At 34.1% G+C, this 21,904-nt stretch overlaps 1 protein-coding gene across 3 annotated transcripts; it reads right to left on the bottom strand.

Moving 5' to 3' along the window:
• Positions 1 to 1,175: 1,175 nt before the first annotated feature.
• On the bottom strand, positions 1,176 to 21,270 carry LOC11444955 (WD repeat-containing protein 11). 3 transcript variants are annotated; one of them, XM_039832751.1, is made up of 21 exons: positions 20,126 to 21,270; positions 18,751 to 19,237; positions 16,139 to 16,226; positions 15,833 to 16,014; positions 15,472 to 15,608; positions 14,836 to 14,902; positions 13,808 to 13,940; positions 13,562 to 13,679; positions 11,766 to 11,841; positions 11,488 to 11,670; positions 11,103 to 11,263; positions 9,218 to 9,323; positions 8,044 to 8,248; positions 7,676 to 7,944; positions 7,402 to 7,523; positions 6,994 to 7,138; positions 6,796 to 6,888; positions 2,554 to 2,627; positions 2,098 to 2,151; positions 1,883 to 2,019; positions 1,176 to 1,621 (listed from the first exon to the last, which is right to left on the bottom strand). In XM_039832751.1, the coding sequence occupies exons 1-21, from the start codon at positions 21,130 to 21,132 to the stop codon at positions 1,572 to 1,574; spliced, it is 3,894 nt and encodes a 1,297-aa protein (XP_039688685.1). In that variant the 5' UTR covers positions 21,133 to 21,270; the 3' UTR covers positions 1,176 to 1,571. The 3 variants fall into 3 exon arrangements, with proteins under 3 accessions (XP_039688685.1, XP_024637074.1, XP_003609372.2); XM_024781306.2 differs by having other exon boundaries at positions 1,176 to 2,019; positions 13,562 to 13,676; XM_003609324.4 differs by having other exon boundaries at positions 1,176 to 2,019; positions 20,126 to 21,269.
• Between the last annotated feature and the right edge of the window lie 634 nt (positions 21,271 to 21,904).

Here is a 21,904-nt window from a genome sequence, read left to right as displayed (position 1 = left end):
CATCAGTTTCATGATAATTTATATGTACACCAACTCCAACGGTAATATTTGACCGATCGACATTCATCAACGGTCATATATTTCCCTCACTCACCTCTTCACCGTTAGATCTTCATCAAAGGCCCCACAACCAATCCATTTATCCTCTTCCTTTTACAAAACCATACGAAAATACCAAATGGAGAATTACGCACCATCTTTTCATTTCATTTCTTCAGAAACCTTCCTATAAATACTGTTGAAAATTAAATTTAAATCAAGCATAAACTAGAAGATGTTAGAACCCACGAAGCACCTAATTGAGTAGAGCTTTTTTTTAAGCAAAGATTAGCAAAGCTATTAGAATAAAAAATAAAACAACAAAAATCATTTTGTTAAATCAATTAAAATTCACGTTTTAATCCACAAAATATAAAGGCTTTTGTTTTTTCATTAAGACAACAGAATCGTGAATGCACCCTATTCATGTTTTAAAAATCCAACGGATAACAGAATGCGCAGCCTTAATTAATTAAAGCTATATATATATATATATATATATATAGCTTTATATATACATGATTTGCTAGAACACACCCACTAGTTTTTATGTGGGAGTGTTTTAGCAAGTTATAACTAAAAAGTTAATAAATACACCTTAAGGTGTTTGTTGATATAACACACCTTCTAAAAAAAAACAAGTGGATGTGTTCTAACAAATCCTATAGGCATATGCTAAAATATTTTTAGAAAGAGTATTTTAGCAAGTGAATAACCAAAAAGTGATTAAATACACCTTAAGGTGTAGCTTTGCTAAAACCTGCCACATAAAAACTAGTGGGTGTGTTCTAGCAAACTATATATTTTTTTTTGGACGTTATATTTTAAAATTGACATTAAATAGTCAACCGCATAGTAACCAAAAAAAATAGTCAACGTATAAATGTTTTTAAAGATAAAAAATAAAAATAAAAAGATACAATTATCTCTTTTTTGAGGTAAAAAGATATAAAACATAAAAACTCAAATGATATAAAGTTTTATATCTTATCATTAGATATTTATTTGACTACTTTGAATTAAACAAAATAATAATAATACTGAGAAGGAAAATCAATCCAAACTTACCACAATCGATTTTCACCGGTCTAGGATTGGTTTTGACCTGTTCTCGGCAATTTTAAGATTAATCACTATTTAGCAGTAAAAGAACCAAACATCAATCAGCTGGTCATATATTCCAAGGTATGGAAATTACTATGTTCACAAGATACAATCAACTATACTATACAAGTTCGCGAACTTATCCAACACCGATGTAACATGTGTAAACATAGATCGATGCAACCATAATCAGTGTGGAGTCCTGTCACAACATATAAATACAATTAATTGATTTGTTGCCTACAAAATTTTATATACGATCTACAATGGGACACCTGCCTATGTGATTGCAATGTAAACTTCAGAAAGTTCATGTATTCACTGCCATCAAAGAGGATTGTTTTCATAGAAGATTCTGGCATCTTGCTACCTCAAAAGATTGCATGTCATCCTACGCCATTTCGTCTTAATACTCTTGTGACAACAACTTAGGAAACGAAAGCATCTGAACCTTTGACGCTAAAGAATGCAGGCAGTACTGCAACAGATATCAGCCTACAACTTTCTTTTCAGCCAGAGTAATCAATTAACTGAATATAAATGAATAATTTGAATATATTTCACAAGCCCTATACTTAGTCAGAGGATGGATGTGAATCCATGCATAGATGCACCAATTTTCTTTGGTATTGCACAAAGTATTCATCAACCGCAACTACATCTTCATTTTCAGGATCTAAAGCATGCAAGTTTAGTATCCTATCATTAACCGATGAACTTGATTCATCGTCAGTAATACCTAAGTCAGAAATAATCTCTGCATGGATTTCACGGCATGCAAGTATAAACATTGCAGCTGTATCGGGTAGCTGAGCCTCGCGAAGAGCTGCCAATGCTTCTTGTAGTGCACCAGCGGCAACATACAAAATCAGAGCCCTGCATTGGGTCATTTGAGTTAAAATGGAGTGAATAGTGGTAGAGTTAAGATAAAAAGGAAAAATTAAACAGCGGTACCTCCAGATATTATGTTCACTGTGCAGGACATATCCAGCCCATCTTTGCAACACTCTGCAAGAATACAAAATGTAAGATCTCCTGGTCAAGATAGTGTACAATTCAAATAACCTTTTCATTCATATAAATGCAGATATTAATCATCTTGGAAAGCCATTTCAAAATTATGTAGAACGGAAAATGATTCAAGAAAATTGGCCACTTGCATTATGCCGTTAACCAAAAAGGAAAATTCAGATTCTTCATAAAATAAGACAACAGGACAGTATGTTACAGATAGATGATATCTGAAATACTGGCAAGGATTTATTTTTTGTTCATTCAGCAAGAGACCGGTGGTTATTCTTCAAATTGCAGATGGGGTTATGACATGAATGTTACTTTCACCCCATGCATAGATTAAAAAAATTATAATTAATATGAACAAAACATATGTTATTGAGAAAGAGTATAAACCTTGCATAATCTGATCCTTTTAAGTGAGTGGCAGCTAAGGTGGCAGCATCTGACCAGCATCCAGCATCTTGTAGCTGCATAGGTATGACAATACACTTCTCTAAGTAAATCAATCATATCATATTGATGACATTTCTGTCAATTTTTTAAATTTGAAAAAGCTTTGGAAAAAAAATATATACTGAAAACATCCAGAAAGTTTTCACTTTTGATATATTTTCCAGAAAGTGCCTGAATTGAACATGCCCTAGAAAAGAAAAAAAAGCATTTCAAAGCAAAGTAGTAAGGAAGGCCATTTTACACCCAGCAGATTGACATGCATCAATCTGAAGTACAAGGAATTACTTGTATCTTGTCAAAGGGACTTACTCTAATTGTCCCTGGGAGAACCTCAATCGTTGGGCTCTAGGTACTCTAAATTGGATGTTTCAATAGTTAAATGTTGTCTCAATTATATTCCTGGTCCCTTAAGTTGTTTTTAGAAGTTCACTTTAGTCCCTTAAGTTTTTTCGTTACATTTTGGTCCCTTAAATTACAAACGGTAGACAATTTGGTCCCTTGAAAAAATTGTTTCATTTTCGTCATGTAACTTACTAATATTAAATAAATATTTTGATCCTTCATATGTAAGTTACAAACTTTAAACACTTTAGTCCTTCATATGAGGGACCAAAATATCTTCATATTTGTAACTGTGTCCAATGTTCATAACTTAAGGGACCAAAATGTAACAAAACAAACATAAGGGACCAAATTGTATAACACTTGTAATTTAAGGGACCAAAATGAAACAAAACAGACTTAAGGAACCATAGTGAAACTTAAAAATAACTCAAGGGTTAAATATGTTTTTGGTCCCAATAAAATCGGGACCTTCTAAGTTTAGCCCTTACTTAATTTTAATAGTTTTTTTAGCCCCTATAAAAAATTTCTGCACGTAGTATTAGTCATTACTCAATTCAAATTTGTTTAATTATGCTTATACTCTTAAGTTTTCGAAAATGCTTTTGCAGACGTGTTAAGAACAATACTAAAAGTTCCTCCGCAAAAAATTATCGCAAAATTTGATTTCTACGTCCATATTTTTGTTACTTTTATCTTGACGTTTTGTCATTTTAAAAAATACATATTTAATTCATTTCATTTTTAAAAATTCTAAATTTTAGTAAATGAACCTTTCATAGTATTCTAAACTTGTCTCAAAATATTCGCTCAAAATTTAGAGTTTAAGTATAATTAAACAAACTTCGTATTAGCATGGACTAAAATTATAAGTAATTTTTTTTGGTAGGGACTAAAAAAACTATTAAAATTAAGTAAGGACTAAACTTAGAAGTTCCCAGTTTTATAGGGACCAGAAACATATTTAACCCATAACTTAAAGGAGATGCATTACCTCTTGTCTAGCCAAATTCTGATAAAATGTAATATAATAAAACTCCCAAGTGTATCTTTTAATTATTAATATGTGTGTAACAATGCCTACCAGCTTCTGCCACTAAGATCAAATTAAGCTTGGAATATGCAGATTTCAGTTGTCAAGGTTGTTTATTTTGGAATGCCACGGTTGAAGATGTTTTAGACAATGATATTGGACTTGATTCTCAAGCGACTATCGGTGTAAAAGTAGTAGATAACAGTGCAAGCAAGACTCCTAAGTTCAAATATTAACAACCCCGCCATATGGGCGTCTTTTGGTTTACCCCCTAGGAAAAAAAACTTGGAGATTCCCGAAGATTCTTTGGTTCATACCCCCAAGCTATATGACTGGATTAATGAGATGATGTGGCACGCTGATGTGTAATTTTTTTTTAGTTTTGATTATTTTTAAATTCCACATGGCACATATAATAAATTTAAAAAAAAAAATCATGTTTAAGATGTGAAATAACTAAAATACCAAATAAATTTTTTTAATTTGGTAATTTGTTTAATGCCAAATTAAATTTTTTTTTTATTACCTCACATATATATAGAATTAAAAAAAAAAAATCAATTACATCTTCATCTTCTTCCCCACTCACTCTCTTTTTCAATCTCCTTCTATCATTATTTTTCCAGATTTTTTTTTTCCTGACTCTTTTACTCCATCTCCCTTCAAACCCAGAATTTTTTTTCACCTTCATCATCACTAACAACAACAACAACACAACAATCTCCTCAATCTTCTCCAACAACACATAGCAGCACGCACAACAGCAACCCAACAACAACAACATCAAAACACCAGAATTCATGAAAAACATCAAATTAAAAATTCCAAATTTTTTTCTCCCTCTTCTCCTCTAGTGCCTCTTCTTCTCTCCTCCTTCATCATCTTCATCAACACAACATCAATAACACACAACAACAACACCTAGAAAACCTTAATCATTCCAATTATTTTTCTAATCTCTTTTCCTTTTCTTCTTCATTCTTTTCAATTCAAACCCTAATCTCCAAATCTGAATTTAATTCAAACTCAGAAACCAAAAAATGGAAAGAGATGAACAAAGAAGAAAAAAAACCCAAGAAAGCAAAATAAATCGTGTACTGTTTTCATGGTTTTCGGATCTGATATTAAAATAGATTTGGGATGATTAATTGAGAATTATATGAAGAGATTAAAGGGAGAATTCAAGGAATAAATTGAATGAAAGAAAAACAGAAAACCCATCAACTTTTTATTTGTGAAGAGAGAGTTAGATCTGAGAAAGATGGGATAAAATGAAGGATGAAGATGATGCAAAGGGGAAAAAAAAGAACATATAGAGAAGGAAGAATGGGGACGGGAGTGAGAGGTGCCATTTAATTTGGGAAAGGGGAGTTGTTTCCCACCATGGGAAAGTTATTTTCAGCCATTAGATTTAAGAGGAACATTAATTTTATTATAGTCTATCCACACTATATTTTTCCATTTGTCTTCATCCTTTACCATTTCCATCTTTTCACCACAACCAGCAAACTGAACAACTCCGGTGGTCACCTCCGCCACCACAAATGGTAACGTAACCTCCACCACCTCTGGATATCACTAATAGCGACAACAATTTTATAAGCATCTTTGAAACGAAGATCTATAAAGCTGGAGGTAACTTTGAATCCACTATCCAGAAATTGATTTGTGCTGCAACCGTACATTCATTGATATTTGGTGGGAGAGATGAAAATACAACCTACTTATTTTATCACAATCCAACTTGACATTGACCATGTAGACTAATTAAGGAATAATTGGATAAAAGTTTAACGGCCAATGTTGAAATCATATATAAATAAGTCCTTTGGTGGGAGAGATGAAAATACAGCCTATTTTAACATTGACTATTTATTCAACATTAAAATTGAGGAATGGTTAAATCATGGGCTGGACTGAAATTGTATTGCAAAAATTTAGATCTGGAATGCAAAGTTTGAGACGGTGGTGGAGAGAGGAAAGTGGGGATGGAGGAGAGAGAAGAGTGGTAGGAGAGAGTCTGAAAAATATCTAGTGTTAAGAGTCCATAATAATACCATGTTCTTCATTTAATCCAAAAGTTAAGATCAACTTTCCCATGATGGGAAACAACTCCCCTTTCCCAAATTAAATGCCACCGGAGTGAGAAGAGAGAGAGGAAATTTTTGACAATTTTCATTTTATTTTAATGTTTTAATTTATTAAATTAAGTTTTTAATAAAATAAATTCAAATGTAACAAAAAAAATTGGAAAAGAAAAAAAAAGCCACGTCAACGTGCCACCTCATTGATCAATGCACAGTAAGCGTGCCACATAAGCTAATTTGTCCAGTCACATGCTATCAGGGTTCAAAACCAAAGAATCTTCTAATGGCAGGGGGGGAATCTCCAAGTTTTTTTTTTACAGGGGTATACCAAAAGACCCCCAAATGGCAGGGGGGGTAAAAGCCCATTGACCCTTAACAATTTAACAAAAAATCCTTTAAAAACTCTTTTTTCAGAGTGATGCGATAGTTAGAAAAGGAACCGCTTTAACAAATTATTTCACTTCCAAAACATTAAAAACTCTATTTCCTTCTGTTTTAATGTTCGGCAAATATGCTATATTGTGGATCCAGTTCTCACCTAAACGAATAAAACAAAATTTCATTGACACAATTTGAACTTCAAAATCATCAAGAGACCATCAATCTTCCGGGCTCTTGATTACAACTTTATAAGATTAACATACTATGATGGTGTGACCATTCGAGGGAGCTTTAAAATTGTTTGTTTTTGGTTGGATGTGTTTGTAAATGCAACCTAACCTGAGAACATGCTTCTTGATGTCTTCCAACTGCACATAGAAGATGAGTGCCAGAGAGTGACCTGTCAGCTCTCACCATGTTGGCTGCAACAACCTAATAAAATATATCTCATTAATACATGAAATATTTTTTTGAACACTAACGATAATTTGTATTTTGATGTCTAAACACACACATGCACTTCCCAGTTAAACTCACCTTCACTGCAAGCTCATGAAGAGATCTTGAAACAGTAGAAGAGAGAGCTACTGCACGAAGCGCATTGACATAGAAGTAAGAACTCTCCGGAGGTGTAGAAAGCAATAAACTAACTGCAGCTTCTAGATTTCCAACTGATACAAGTCTGATAGCACCAAATTCAAAAGGAATTGAAAATGAGAATATAACTAGGAAAGTAATAATTCCACCTGAAGTATTAAAGAAAACAAACTTTAAAATGGTTTCTGTCGCAGAAGTGTGAGACCTAATACAATGTTTTGTACGTTATGATTTTAAGTAGTACAGCACTTAAAAAAATTGATGGATTTGTACTACAATCACTTAAAGAAGTCAAGCTAAGCCATATAATATCAATAAAATGATAGAAGAAATGATAGATTTACTTACTCATGTACACGTTTCTGTATAGCCTCTTCACCTTCTAATTTTTCATGCCAAGAAATACGCTCACTGGCACTTTTCCACAACTCTTCTTGGTCAAAAGCCATCAACCTTTGTTGACCTTGACTCTGTTAATCCAAAAGCAAAACTCACTAAGAATTTGAAACTCAACATTAACAGCAATTCTTTAAACAACAATTGAATGTGCAACGATAAAAGGTCTGTCATGTGAAAGAACCACAAAAGATGCTATAAATAAGACCTACAATGCATCTCTTACCATGTCTTCCGTTGGTTTTCCCTTTGATGATATCCTAGACAGTAAAGATGTTTCATCAACCTCAGAGACAGGCTCTGTTGTAGGCCCTTTTGACGGTGGCTTTCTTGATGACTTATTAATCAAATGTTTAAGCGCTTGAGGAAGCTGTAGCCAAAACAGAGCTTCTGAGGATTCACCAAATACTGTGGCCGCAAAAGCAAATCTTGCAGCACAGCCTTTATCCACAATACTAGCATACAACTTGGCTCTCTCATCGTCAAGCATGCAACCTTAAAATGGAAATATTAGTAGTGTTTTTAACACTGAAAGTATAAAATCTTAAGTGGAAGAATTCTCATAATTGAAATTCTGCATAAGAAAATAAAAACCTTCTTTTCGATATGGTTCCAATACTTTTAGAAGCATCTCTGGCACCACAGAGTCTCCAAGAGGTGGTATGTTGATCATGTATGTGCGAAGATCCCCCGTCGGTGAAGGAGCTCCTGGAATTAAGTGAGGCCTTTTTCCTATGGTTGTACTACAAGTATTAAACCAAGATGGTTTAACACCCAATTGCAAAATCATTTGCAGTGCCTGCAGATATTTAATGAAACACTGAAAATAAATAAAGAGCTGATATAATTTATATTTATACAAGAGTAGTAATTACTCCCTCCGTCTCATTATAAGGGTCATGTGAAGAATATCTTGCTGTTTCAAATTATATGTTACTTCAAAATACTAAGACAATACTTCAAAAAATACAAGACAATATTTTTCTTTCAATGATACCCTCATTTATTTAAATAGTCTATCCACCAGACTACTCTACAACTACTACTTTCAACTAGTCCAATTAATGTGATGTTTTACTTTTTCACAAGGGTATTTTAGTCTTGACGCAATTTTTTTTCTTCTAGATTCATGAAAGCCAACCTAAAATCAATGTGACCCATACAAACCCTAAGGTGCTTACACTGTCAACCAGCAGTAGCCTCATGAAAGCCTTCAGCCTCCACTCTCCATCAGAACTCTTAAGCCTCAATCTTCCATCTACTTTAAACTAACCTCTCATTTTCTTCATGATCTTAAAAAAAAACACTTCTGTTATTTCCTTATCTTTGTCACTCTGTTCTCTTCTTTCTGTTATCTTAAATATGTTTTTATGGTTTGTTATTTTGTTTTTTTCCCTCCACCGGTCCAATTTTTATTTGAGCATTTTGTTATCTTCATTTTGCTCTCATGGTTCTGTTTTTGTTCAACTAGTACGCTTTTGATTTGAGTATATCACACTTCCTACCCTTTCGTTTATCCACTTCTGTTGATTTTTTGTTTTTTAAACTATACTCCACAGATTTTTTGGTATGTGTGTGTGTGTGTTTATTTATTATGACCGCCACGCTTACACCATGGGTAGCAACGTCATCAACCATATTATTATGGCAGAATTTAGGCTGTCCACCTTGAACTGCCATCCACCATTGATAGTTGGTAGTAGACAATGAGAAAATATAATATTTCGGTTGTTTAGTTAAATCAGTAAATTTAATATTGGCATATTACCAATGCATGTGGTGAAGGGAGAAGTATGGGACAACATATAGGCATTGCTCGGAATCTCTCCTTTGTTTTTCTGATCCGGGGTGCAGAACCAGATCGTTTGTCATTTCTGCATGAAAAGAAAAGTATGTGTCATTCATAAAGTCAGTCAATTATAGAAATTTCCTAAATTGAAACAACTTTTATTAGCCATGTGGCACCTATATAACAAGACTTGGTGATTGATTCACCTTGAATCTCTATCAGAAGATTCATAACTCTAAAATGTTAAACATGATGAACTAAATATCAATCGAAGTTGCACTTTGTTGAGCTGAAAAATAACTCCACGTGAAAAGGAATATTTAATTATTCAAATTTTCTAATTTCTTTTATATTCCAAGCAGGTCCAATTCCAATACAAAATCCTTCCTACATACCTTTCCCTTCCTCTTTGGTATGTAAGTTATGTATGTAACAAGTGAGACTTGGAGAGGCTCTTTCTTATCCGAGAGTGAGAGGAGCAAATCTTAATCATTCATAGATGGTCAAATTTTGCTCCACTAACTCATCCTATTGATACACGTACATTAAAAAAAAATCGCTATAAATTAATAATGTTGGGACTGTGAAACTTTATTAATTTAGAGGGGGAGTAATTAATTGATAAACTAATAATATATTAATTCAAAGAGTGTTTTCTTGATTCAATGATTACAGATTTAATTACATACAAAATCATTGTGTATATTGTAACAATCATTTGCGTGAAGTATTTCTAAAATATTCATGTACATATACAACAACAATCAAGCCTTATCCCACTAAGTAGGGTCGGCTACATGGATCAGACGATGTCATAATGTTCTATATCCCACTAAGTGGGATGGGCTACATGGATCAAACGACTCCATAATGTTCTATAATATACCATATTTCTATCCAACTCATTAATCTCTGGATCTTTATTAGTAGTTTCTCTTATAGTTTTCTCAAGTCTACCTCTGCCTCTAGTGATTTGACTACCCTCCGTCTAATCTACTCTTCTTCCTACAAAATCCACGGGTCTTCGCTCTACATGCCTAAACCATCGAAGTCTAGTTTCCACCATCTATATATTGATGAAAATAAAAAATAAATGGTATTCGAGGTATGATGATGAAGGGAACTACTGCACGAACAATATGGAAATAAAATCTTAAAATCATACCCGGCAAAGATTTCTCATCTAAAAGGTGTCCAAACAGAAATCATGGCCAATCAAATACATATAGCATTATGTGAGTAGAAGAGAGATCACCGCACATCGACACAAAATAAATCATGGCTTGATGAAAAATATCATTTAAAAGTTGTCTAAGGTACAAAACCAGATATTCTAGAGAAGCGATCATCTGAGTACCTTTCAACAAACTTAGAAAATGGGAGAAATTGGAACCTGTAAAGGAAAAATAGGACCAAATCCCTATGAAGGTACTTTTAATATGGAAGAAAATGATTTGTTTTACAGGTTACAAGCTGAATATTCTCTCGCAACAACCTATACATTAAGAGATTTAGAGGCAATATTTTCACACCTAACCTATACATCTAATCCCACCCAGTAGAAAAAGGCTTAGCAGCTGTTGTTGTCAAAAGGATCTAAATGAAGGAACAACTGAATGAAATGACATTACTTATGCTAAGGCTATTTTTTTATGAACATTTTAATATCAAGATGAATGTTTTCATAATTGCTAAAATCTTGTTCACGTTTGAGTCAAAAAAAAAAATCATTTTCCTGCATCCAACGTAGTCTAAGGCTCTAAGCCACAACAACAACATCTAGACCAATCATATTTTGGTAATAACACTAAAGAAGGAAGGAGCTGATCACTCTTGACTCCTTAGAGTAACTTGCGGCACTTACACATTAATATCAACAAGGCGAAAACTACCATCTGCTCCAGCAATGCAGAGTACCAGTGGATCATTCTTATCAGTTCGCAGGGGCAACCAATCAAGTTCCAACACAAGGGTTCCAGGAAATTGAGGTTGCAAAAGTGAATTGGCCAAGGGGTCAGGCGAGTCCTGCAAAAAAATATGTTTAGAACTATGATCAAATAATACAAAATTAAAACTGGAAAGATTAGTTGCTTGCATAAGACTGCTCAGTTTCATAGTGCTCAATCCCCAGTAAACCAAATTAATCAAAGTTCTGAACACGCTTATCAAAAGAAAATCAAATATTTAATATAAATAAAACAAAAACCAAACTGCACCTATAATCCAGAAAAAGTAAAATCCTATCTTACCAAATCAAAAACAGAAAAGGTATTATCATAAAACAGAACAGCAACACGCCCCCGGCTATGGTCCCCTGGTACAAAAGGTGAGAATTTGATTCGACGAATTCCCTCTCTATGAGTGTTGAATGAGGAAGAATGTCCAGTTGTCACGTCCCACCATCTTATGTTCCCCATTCTGTCTCCCATGACCTGAAAAACTTAATTAGTCAAAACCATCATCCAATTTAGAACAATTTTGGTTTATTGTTGAGGCATTGAACCAGTTCTAAAGTAATAATGTATACCACATGGGGCAAGCGGTAGGCCATTGCAGTTATCAATCCATCTGATGACACAAATGAAGAAGAAGGCCATTTTGGTCTGTGGACAACGCTAACTTTATCAGATAAAAGAAAACAAACGAAGAATTGCAGGAATAAGTTGTATGTTAAGTAATGAGGAGGGATATTTTGACTCCAAGAGTAAGTTTGTTAAGTTACTTCACATCTTGACCTTTAATTCTAATATCAATTAATGGCTAAGATTGATTAATAATAATTGTTATAGTGAGGTTTAATGCTTCTCCGTACTGGAAAATATGAAAACATCAAAAAACGCTAATCATGGCAAAAACACCCAAAACACTTTTCACAACCAAACGACATAAGACGTAAATACTCTTTTCTCCTTTATAAAATTAATTTATTTTAGTCCCTATATTTAAAAATAATAGTATGCTTTTAGTCCCTCTGAAAGAGGAAAAAAATTTAATAGGGATCAAAATCAAATTTTATAAGAACCAAATATATATTTTACCCCAAAATAAAACAACTCTTTTGGCCTAAAATACCCTTATTGTAGTGGTTAAATGAAACAATTGTTTAATTAATGTATTGGTACTTGAGATAGCAATTAATATTGGGATTGTTAGAAACATAAATCATGATTTCTTAATAATATTATACAGCAACAAATAATTTGAGACAAATCAAAATTCTAAAAGAAACGTATCATAATAAGATGGAGGGAGTAAATCAGAAATTAACCCTATGCTTTCAATTGTGATGCTATAGCGGACTAGCGCTGTGGCGGCAGTGTCCGATAGCAATTAATATTGGGATTGTTAGAAACATAAATCATGTTTTCTTAATAATATTATACAGCAACAAATAATTTGAGACAAATCAAAATTCTAAAAGAAACATATCATAATAAGATGGAGGGAGTAAATCAGAAATTAACCCTATGCTTTCAATTGTGATGCTACAGCGGACTAGCGCTGTGGCGGCAGTGTCCGACGCGACACGTTTGGCCAGTGATGTGCTTTCAAGAGGTGTGGCCGTCGAGGCATATATTTGCACAGTTCGCGCATTTGTTAATTTCTTAAGTGCTATATTTGTGAATTAGGGATTGCAGAAGAAATTTCTTAATTACCCCTCTATTATAACCATTCTATTTTGTTTTTGAGGGTATATTAGTCATTTTGTTTGAACTTTAAGTGACTTTATTTCTCTTCTCGAGTGCCTACAATTCTCACATTTTGCCTGTTTTTCTCCTTCTTCTGCAAACAGAGAACACAAACAGTTCTCCTGCAAACAACGAGTACGCGAACAGTTCTCTTCTGCGTACACAGAACCAAGGCCCTCTTGCCTCTGCTCATCTCCTTCTTCTGCGAACCATATTAAGTACTAAAACTAATATGTGTCGAGTCATATTGGGTTTTTATTTTCAATGTTAGTGACAAATGACCAAAATTAGTTATAATCATTAAGTACAATTAGCCCTTTAATTTTGTGTACTTTGATTATTTATGTATCCTATTGAGATTTAGGTTTAGTTTGTATACTGTTTTTAAGTCTTTGCACAGGCGGTTATCCCGCTATCTACTATACCGCTACAACGATTTTGGGGTCCAGCAAGGAGCACTGCTATCCAATATTAACAACATAGGATTAAACCTTGATAACTACAGAAGCAACAATGATGAGGATTAAATAACGGTTGAACAAATTTACTGGCCAATAATATGGAGTCAATATATCATGATAAACAACCCCGTTGCAGTAATGCACATTTTTTCTCAATGGAAAAGTGTTAACACCTGAAATCTCGAATTCTCCGACCATGCACTTCAAAAACTCCAAGTGCTCCATTCACCAGAGCAAATGCAAAACTTTCGGAAGTATCATCTTGTGATCCCTCTGCACTTGAACCCTCTTCTAATAAAATATAAAATTAGTAATCAGCTTATTTTTAATCTTAACAAAATAATAAAGAACCAATAATTCTAGACTGGCAAGTAGCAACTATTTGGGTAATGTTTAAGCTCTTAAAACAAATAACCTACTTGAATCTGATGAGGAAGTCTTTGATGGATTGGATGCCTCATCTGAAGCCCCTGATGTTTGTTCCTTAGCGGGCCGTGGAACTGTTGGAAGGGTCCATTCCAAAACCGTAAATGGAAGAGCTAATGATCTAAGCTACATAGAGATACCAAGCATTATAAATCTTCAGGTAAAAGATCGTATAGCATCAACCAGAATATATAACACCTATTCTGCAGACATATGAATCAACCTTCCTAATCAAAAAAACGAAAAACATAATAAAATGAAGGGCTTCAAAATTAAAAAAGAAAAGCAAGTTCAGGCACCAATCAGGAATAGAGAGTAGCTTGTATGAACCAAGTACAACCAGCAATCAAGGAGAAAGCATTAGAGAAAAACTAGATATGGGTCCAAGTAATGGATTTTTTTATCAGGGAGGTTAAAATACTAAACTGCAATACTGACTTAAGAGAGCAATATTTATCCTTGTCCATTTTTAAGAATACGTTAAATCATATGAAAAATGAAAATATCTTCTAATATCTCAACATTATCTTAGAGTATCTTAGAGATCAATATTCATCCTTGTCCATTTTTAAGATTTCATCTTTAGATTAGTTTCTTATCTTTGTTTATATATATTTTAGTTATCATCATGATTTGTTTGCCTACTTGGTTGGTAGTAGGATAGGACTCAGTTCTAGTTCTAGAATAGTATAAATAAATAGAGGTTAGTGATTATTCTTTTGTTTCACCAATCATATCAAATCTAAGTCACAATTCAGAGTTTTCTTTCTTTTCCCTCTTTATCTAAATTAAAACCCTATAATTTCAACAACTGCACAAGATATAACCAAATATAAAAGTTAGCGAAAGCCCTTTGCTTTCAAAATTATGAGTCAACAAAAATAAAGTATCACCCGGAACTTTCACATGTGATTGCACTCAAGACCATATATACTTCAGACAGTTATTGCATTACATTACATACCAGAAAAAATGATATAAAGATGAAGAACTTAAATGGCTGGGAGTCCCATGTGCATACCATGATAGGATTCTTAGTCATTGCCCAAACTTCCACAGGTGCATCACGAAACAAAATTAGAAGATACCTGAAATATTAGGGATATCAAACTACTGAAAACCATGATGTGATCACAATCATCAGTTAAGATGGGTGAAAGAAATGCAAACAGCTCTAACAATCCCTCTTCAAAAAAGAAAAAAACTTGTTTCCCTTGCTAATAAGTTTTAGAACCTTAGGAGAGCAAATCTTGAAAACAAAAATTACTTAGCAATCAGCGTGGTGGATCTGAAAAAAGAGAAAAGATGGATATTGAGTTCCAAAACACACTTCATCTGCACCTCAGATCACCAAATTTAAAGCACGCCCAGAAACATATTTACATCCTTTAGGATCCCAGAGGTAGCATACGAAACACAAATACTTGAACTAAGTATGGTTCACTTCCATATAAACTCTAGCTTTCATTGAACCACTAAATTCCATTCTGATTGTACAAATTGTTTATATTTCTGAGCCATGCTCATCAGGGCTTTTATGCTTTGTATCAACACATCAGTATAGAAAACAAATAAAAGTGGGGAAAAAAGGAAGATTCAGGAACTAAAGTAGTAATGAATTAAATGATCATAACATAGATAGAGCTTTGAGATTCACCTTCCAGATGAAGATGTTCTCAACGCTCTTATTGGAGCACGTTCTGGCTTTTGCAAAACTCGAAACATCTTGTTAAGGCCACTTCGAAGGCAGGTCACAACTAGCTTGTTAATATATCCTCCAGATTTTTCATTGGCCTGAGTCAAAAAGTATAATGATGGAACAAGCTTGTTAACATAATGATGGAACGAGAAGCATAAATGCTTTACAGAAGTATGAAATATAACTAAGTAAGCGATACACGATACGCACAAATCATTAATTATACAGTAATGAGCCCAACATAAAGAAACAGACTATGTGGGGACTACAGAAATAAAATAAAATATAAATCCATAAACAAAAGTATCAAATCATATACCTGAATATAAGAAAATGAAACCAGTCTGGAATTTCCTAGCCATCTTAGTCCCCTAACAATACCATTATGTACACATAAACTTGATGTAACAGCATTGGCAGAAACATCAACAACCTCTATCGTTCCATTCTGTGTTCCCAAAGCAACCAGGGGAACAGCTGCTGCAGGATAATTCCCTCCACCTTCAAATGACATTAGCCCATTAATAAACACAGATAACGTGGTACGCATAATTACAATTTACATCTATAAAAGTGTAGTACTAGACTTGAACAAATATGTGAGTTGATAGAAAAATGAACTAACGGGCCAGGGTAGCAGTTAGAGAAGGGGTTGGTACTGCCAGCATAGTCACTGTTGAAGAGAGAAGCTGAAGCTGTCCAACTAAGTTAATCTGCATCAGAAGGAAAAGGAAGGGATGTAAACATCAAAATTTTGAAACCAACACAGGAAATCTTAATAAGTGCTACATTGCATTTCGACTTAGTTTTCCTGCATAGATAAGCCAGGAGCCAGTTAAGCGCAACAGTTATGAGTCAAATGATAACTCTAGCTCTAAGTTCAGAATATATGATCCTATTATCTACATTTAGGCAAAAAAAACGTTGGAATGGGATACATAACTGAAATATAAACTAACTTTTCCACATAGAAAGATCTTTCATAGGCAGAATAACTTTGATTAACCCATGAAGTATCCTAAAATACTATAAACATAATATAAGTCACCTTAAAATAACCTTAAATGAGCCTTAAGATTTTCAACAACAAAATTATGTTTACCGTTAAAGTAGATTTGCCCTGTTTGAATTTCTGCAAATTGTGTCTGTATATACTCAGATCGTACAACTTGTATTTATAATAGTCTTACAATAAATACATTGAATGGTTAATCAATAAGCACTAACATAGGAAGTTGTATATTTTAAGCATATTAACAATTAATCTAGGAAGTTGTAAGTATAAGGAATATCTACATATTTACTCAATTCTAACACCCTGCATTAGCTCTCTCTCCTCTGCTTCGAAAGAAAACTTAATCTTGAGCATTTTTCAGTTGATCTGGAGATATTCCATCCAGAGACCATATATATAATGCACTGTGAATATTTGAGTTACAAAATGCTTTATTTTAAGGCTCATGCTAACTTGTGCCTAGGGCACAAGTTAAGAAGTTAAAAATAGAATCAAAGCATAAATTTGGTCTTGAAAATATAAGATTTAAAATTTCTAAAACATGAAATGCCTTAAGGGCACAAGTTAGCATTTCCCTTATTTTAATACTATTTGTCTGTCGTAATTGAGTTACAAATGAATTAGCTATGGGCAGGCACACACAAATCCAATCTGAAAATAAAATATGATGGATATTCAGTGGTTAGAGTGTCTGTCTAGGTTTTTCTTTTCCTCATTCTCCAATGTCTATCTGATTATAACAAATTTTATTACAATTACTTCTCATTGTTCACTAAGAAGTCCCTTTTATAGGCATATTATTACTTAACTTACACTTGGCAAATTCAATGATATGCCTGCTATAACTTGTCTAACCCACATAGGATCTAAATACGTAGTACTATAGATGTACTGTCATGAAAAATCATGTTCTAAGTTAGCCTTATAAACTCCCTGCAAATTAACCATATAAAAATTTCATTAAAATATCAAGAATCAACCTAATATTTTGGCTGACGAGCCCCCTTTGGTCTTGAATCAAAACTACACCTAACCTATTATTGTTTTGAAGCTTCCTAGCAATTATACCAACCCCAAAATAAAAATAAAAGGATATGGGGAAACCTCAGATGTTGGTCTTGACTATCGGTTCAGCCTTTCCCAATTGATTGAATATACGAAGCAGAAGTAAAAAAAAAATAGACAAATGAAACATTTTTAAACTACATTTGATAGGAAATGGGGAACTTCAATATTTGGTTGCAACTATTTGTTCCTCCTTTACAAATTGGTGAAATATATGATGCAGTAGCAATAAAATATTACTGACATACTAATATCACAGACTACAAGTAGTGAATAAAATCAAGTTAATACTAAATATTGTTAAAACCGCATTTTTTTTGTGTGTAGATAGTAGATGCAATTATTAAGGGATATAGTTAGGGATTTGATTGATATTCCCCAACTATTAAGAGATACTATATCTTTGTGATTATAAATACACTTCTTGTGTAGTCTTATGACACAACATTCCAAAATAATATTTTACATGGTATTTTAATTTATTTTTTTATACCAATTATATAAAGAGACCTCCAAAGTTTACCACTAACTACTAATACTAATTTTGGTAAGACCTTTTCTGGACAAAATTACCCTTGACACCTCAGTTCTTTTTCAATTCAAATCTACACCATAATTAAAGGCTACTCCAAAACTAACTATCAGTTTTATTAGGACATTTACTCTTGAAAAACATAACCTTAACAAGTCAATTCTATTTCAAATTCAAATTAGGTTTAGATAACATATGTATTATTATAAAACTGAAACAAGATATTATACAATAATATAAATACGCATACGCACACACAACGAAATATAATAGAGAAAGTGGATAGACGGGCACGTAAAAGCCTGTGTTTCCGCTAGTTTATATAATGAATAAATAAATAAATTCTATCATAGCACACCGTGTATTTGCTTGCAAGGGCTTGAAATAACGCAGCATGCAGGTAAACATTGAAGTGATCAATTTTTTAAATCATTAAACTTGTATGTCGGGGTATAAACACTCCACCCCCACACCCCCAAAAAAAATAAAAAGGTAACCACTGTTTAAGGTGATGATAGACAAATTAAGAAATAAATTAATGTTGTTAAATAATTTCTTCTGAACTGTCCCATAGAACCAAATGGTGGGGGTATAAACCAAAGCAAGTTTGTGAGTGCAGACTTACCTTCATCGAAATTTCTTCATGGTTGGACGTTGAGCTTGGTAGGCGGCTTCTATTATCATTGGGATGCTCCTGTGGCCTGCCTACATTTAGTTCCCGTCCACCAGCAATAGATACCATAGTGTTAGAATTGGCTCCATCTAATGCTACTGTGCAATCATCATTGACTAAGCCCAGCTTCTTATCATCCTTTTGAGTGTCTGCATTCGCTTCAGCAGTCAAGAGCCAGTCCCATATTTTCCCATCATCAGATATGGAGATCAAATGTATCTTAGAAATAATCTGGGACTCGTCGCAAAAGTCAAAAGGATTGTCAAAATCCTCATGAAGGTAAGGAGAACTGGGTATATCAGAATAATTCTTGCCAATGTTCTGGAGAGTGGAATCTGATTGGCATAAAACGACGGAAAGTATCGAAGGAGAAGGGACAGAGGTGCCAACAGATGGCATTAACTCTTCCATCGAATACATAGTGTGTACTTGTTCCCCACTGTGATCACATACAGATAAGTATAACTCTATTAGAGAAACACACTTGCAAGTAAATTAGCTAAACTCTGATTTCAGGAAATGAAGAGACTGGAGAGGGAAAGGAGTGTGAGAGACCAGAAATATATGTAGCATATACTGGATGCATAGATATTTTGGGCATCATATACTTAAGTACACCCATGGCCCAACAGTGCTTTGAAAGGTCAAATGACATTAAAAACTAAAAATAATTAACAAAATATAAAACAGAGCAATGCAAACCCAATATGGTTACTGAAACAGCTCAGAAAAGGGAAATACACAGTTAAATCATAGTTAGTTATAAACAATCAAATGATGCTGATCTGTATCAGGCCTAGAGTTGCATGCGTCGATGAGTAATACCCTTGGAAAACTTATAGAGAGCAAATGACAAGTATAAAGACAATAGGAAGAGATAATCATTTTTCTCATTTATCCCCTATAACAATCAAGGAAGCCACCATCACGTATACAATCTCCTCCTCTGAACATTCATCATTTGTCCACCTAACGTAAAAATTCAGTTCTTGGGAGCAAGGGAAGATAATTCATATAAAGGACAAACTCACGTCAAATTTCAGTATCATCATACACGTTTATCAAACACGCAAATACTTGCAATAACCAAAAATTTGACAAACAAAAGTAGCAATAATAGATTTAATATATAAAAGAGAAAGCTTCTAGTTACAATCAACAGATTCTGCCAGCATATACGAGTTATTTAAGCATCATTATATCACTCTATCACAAGTATATATGAAACTATCAATCACTAGACTGTATTTGACAATGTGTGTGATATTGATAGAAAAATCATCCGAATGTCTGAATATAAGAAAATTCTAAGACAAGAAACACTTACGGTTTCCTCTTCCAGGTGCTAAGCTTGCCATCAACATGAGCACAGTAGATCCACTCGTTACTAGGATCGGGCAAAACATCTAAAAACTTGCCACAACCACGAGGCAACGACGATGCAAAGATCACACACTCGTACTGCAAATCAAACACAACCAACTCCCTCGGAAACGTAACAAACAAAATGTGCCTCCAAAGCTGAGAGAATGCAAACCTAGCTACATGAAGAGGAAAAGCCGCAGAAGCCGGTGCTGCAGCACCGGTAAAATCTCTTTCAAGCTTGGCCAATTCAGTAGAATCAGTACGAATCTGAAGCTCCTTGATAACAACACTTTCCTCAGAATCACCAACATGAAGCAACGATAAGAGAAAACCTTTAAGACCTATCGCGCAAATTCGTCTCGAATCAAACGCATCACGACGAATACACGAAAAATACTCGGGCGAAGCATCGTATTTCCAAACACACCGTCCAGTAGAACCGTTAAACAAAGAAAGCGTAGAAGGTCCGGTAATCGCAGCGAGTATTAACAAATCAGGCCGCGCCTGAATCCAACAGAGATCCTGAATCCCTAACTTCGAATCAGTTTCAAACCATAGAATCGCGGATTTGAGACGAAAATCAAGAAGAGCAATGCGACCTTGACGATCGCCGGCGGCGAGGAGGAGGTGAGAGGAGGAAGGCTCGGAGGAGAGGAGGTGGCGATTGAGAGGGAGAGGGATCCAGCGAACGGAGGTTACGAACGGTGCAGCGGAGGACGGTGGTGGAGGGATGGGGAAAGCAGAGAGAAGTTGCATTGACCGTGTGTCGACGATGGAGATTGAACTGCCGGAAGGGAATGCGAGGAGGCCGTTGGGGTTTAGATCTGAGGATCCGAAGTTGTTGCGGCTTGATGGACCTGGGAGCATTGATTCCCATGATTCTTGTGGTGATGATGATGATGAAAATGGTGACTGTGGTTGTGATGAGGATCGTGGTGATGCTCGTGGAGATGAAGTTCCTAAGAACATTTTTTGGATTTTTGAATTCAAATTGATTTGGTTTGATTTGATTTGATTCAGTGTTGGTTGGTGTTTACTAGTTTCTACTATGTGTTATGCAGACACACGCACGAATAAAGCGCGGAACGTTCCTTTTCTTTCATCGGTTTTGATTTTCGTTATTTTACTGCAAAGGGAAATCAAAGGAGAAAAAATCGCAACAATTAATTTAGTTACTAAAAAAGAATTGACTTCTACGTGAAGTAGTACTATTGTGTTTGGTTTACAAAACAATAAGTATTGGACAGAACAGTACAACACAAGGCAGAACAGCACATGACAAATTTTTTATGATATTGAGTAATTTTTTGTTTTATACGAATTTTTAGGGACAAAATGCTATTTTGGTATTTTAGACAACTTGTTGGACAAAAAGTTGTGTTGTGGTTTGGTGAGGGACAAAAATATGAATTTTGTCTTGTCCCTTGCCTCCGGTTTGTCCTGTACCTGAAACAGTTTTACAAATCAAACACTGGACAACTAAAGTTGTTCTGTCCTGTCCTTCATTTTTTTAGCAAATCAAACGCACCTATAAATTAGGAACTTCTACCATGAATTTTTTAATCACATTTCCGTAATTCAAAAGAAATAACAAAATGTTAATCTGACGTATTACTTATTGTATGTCTCTCTCATTAACAAATTTTAGCAATTTTTATATCTAAAAAAAATCTTATTTTGTTAATGTTACAACCATATTTTAGCTAAAGGTTAATCAGACCGTGATGTTGTGAAATTAGTG

The sequence above is a fragment of the Medicago truncatula genome, chromosome 4, assembly GCF_003473485.1.
Source record: "Medicago truncatula cultivar Jemalong A17 chromosome 4, MtrunA17r5.0-ANR, whole genome shotgun sequence".
NCBI classification, from domain to species: Eukaryota; Viridiplantae; Streptophyta; class Magnoliopsida; order Fabales; family Fabaceae; genus Medicago; species Medicago truncatula.
This window is presented reverse-complemented; position numbering and strand designations above follow the sequence as displayed.

Excerpts from the sequence above, each read along its gene's own strand:
- LOC11444955 (XM_003609324.4), bottom strand. The coding sequence starts at position 21,132 with ATGTTCTTAGGAACTTCATCTCCACGAGCATCACCACGATCCTCATCA. Across the intron at positions 11,264-11,487 it reads CCTTTTCTGTTTTTGATTTG|GACTCGCCTGACCCCTTGGC; the intron begins GTAAGATAGGAT and ends ATTTTTTTGCAG. Across the intron at positions 9,324-11,102 it reads CGCCTTGTTGATATTAATGT|AAATGACAAACGATCTGGTT; the intron begins GTAAGTGCCGCA and ends CTTTTCATGCAG.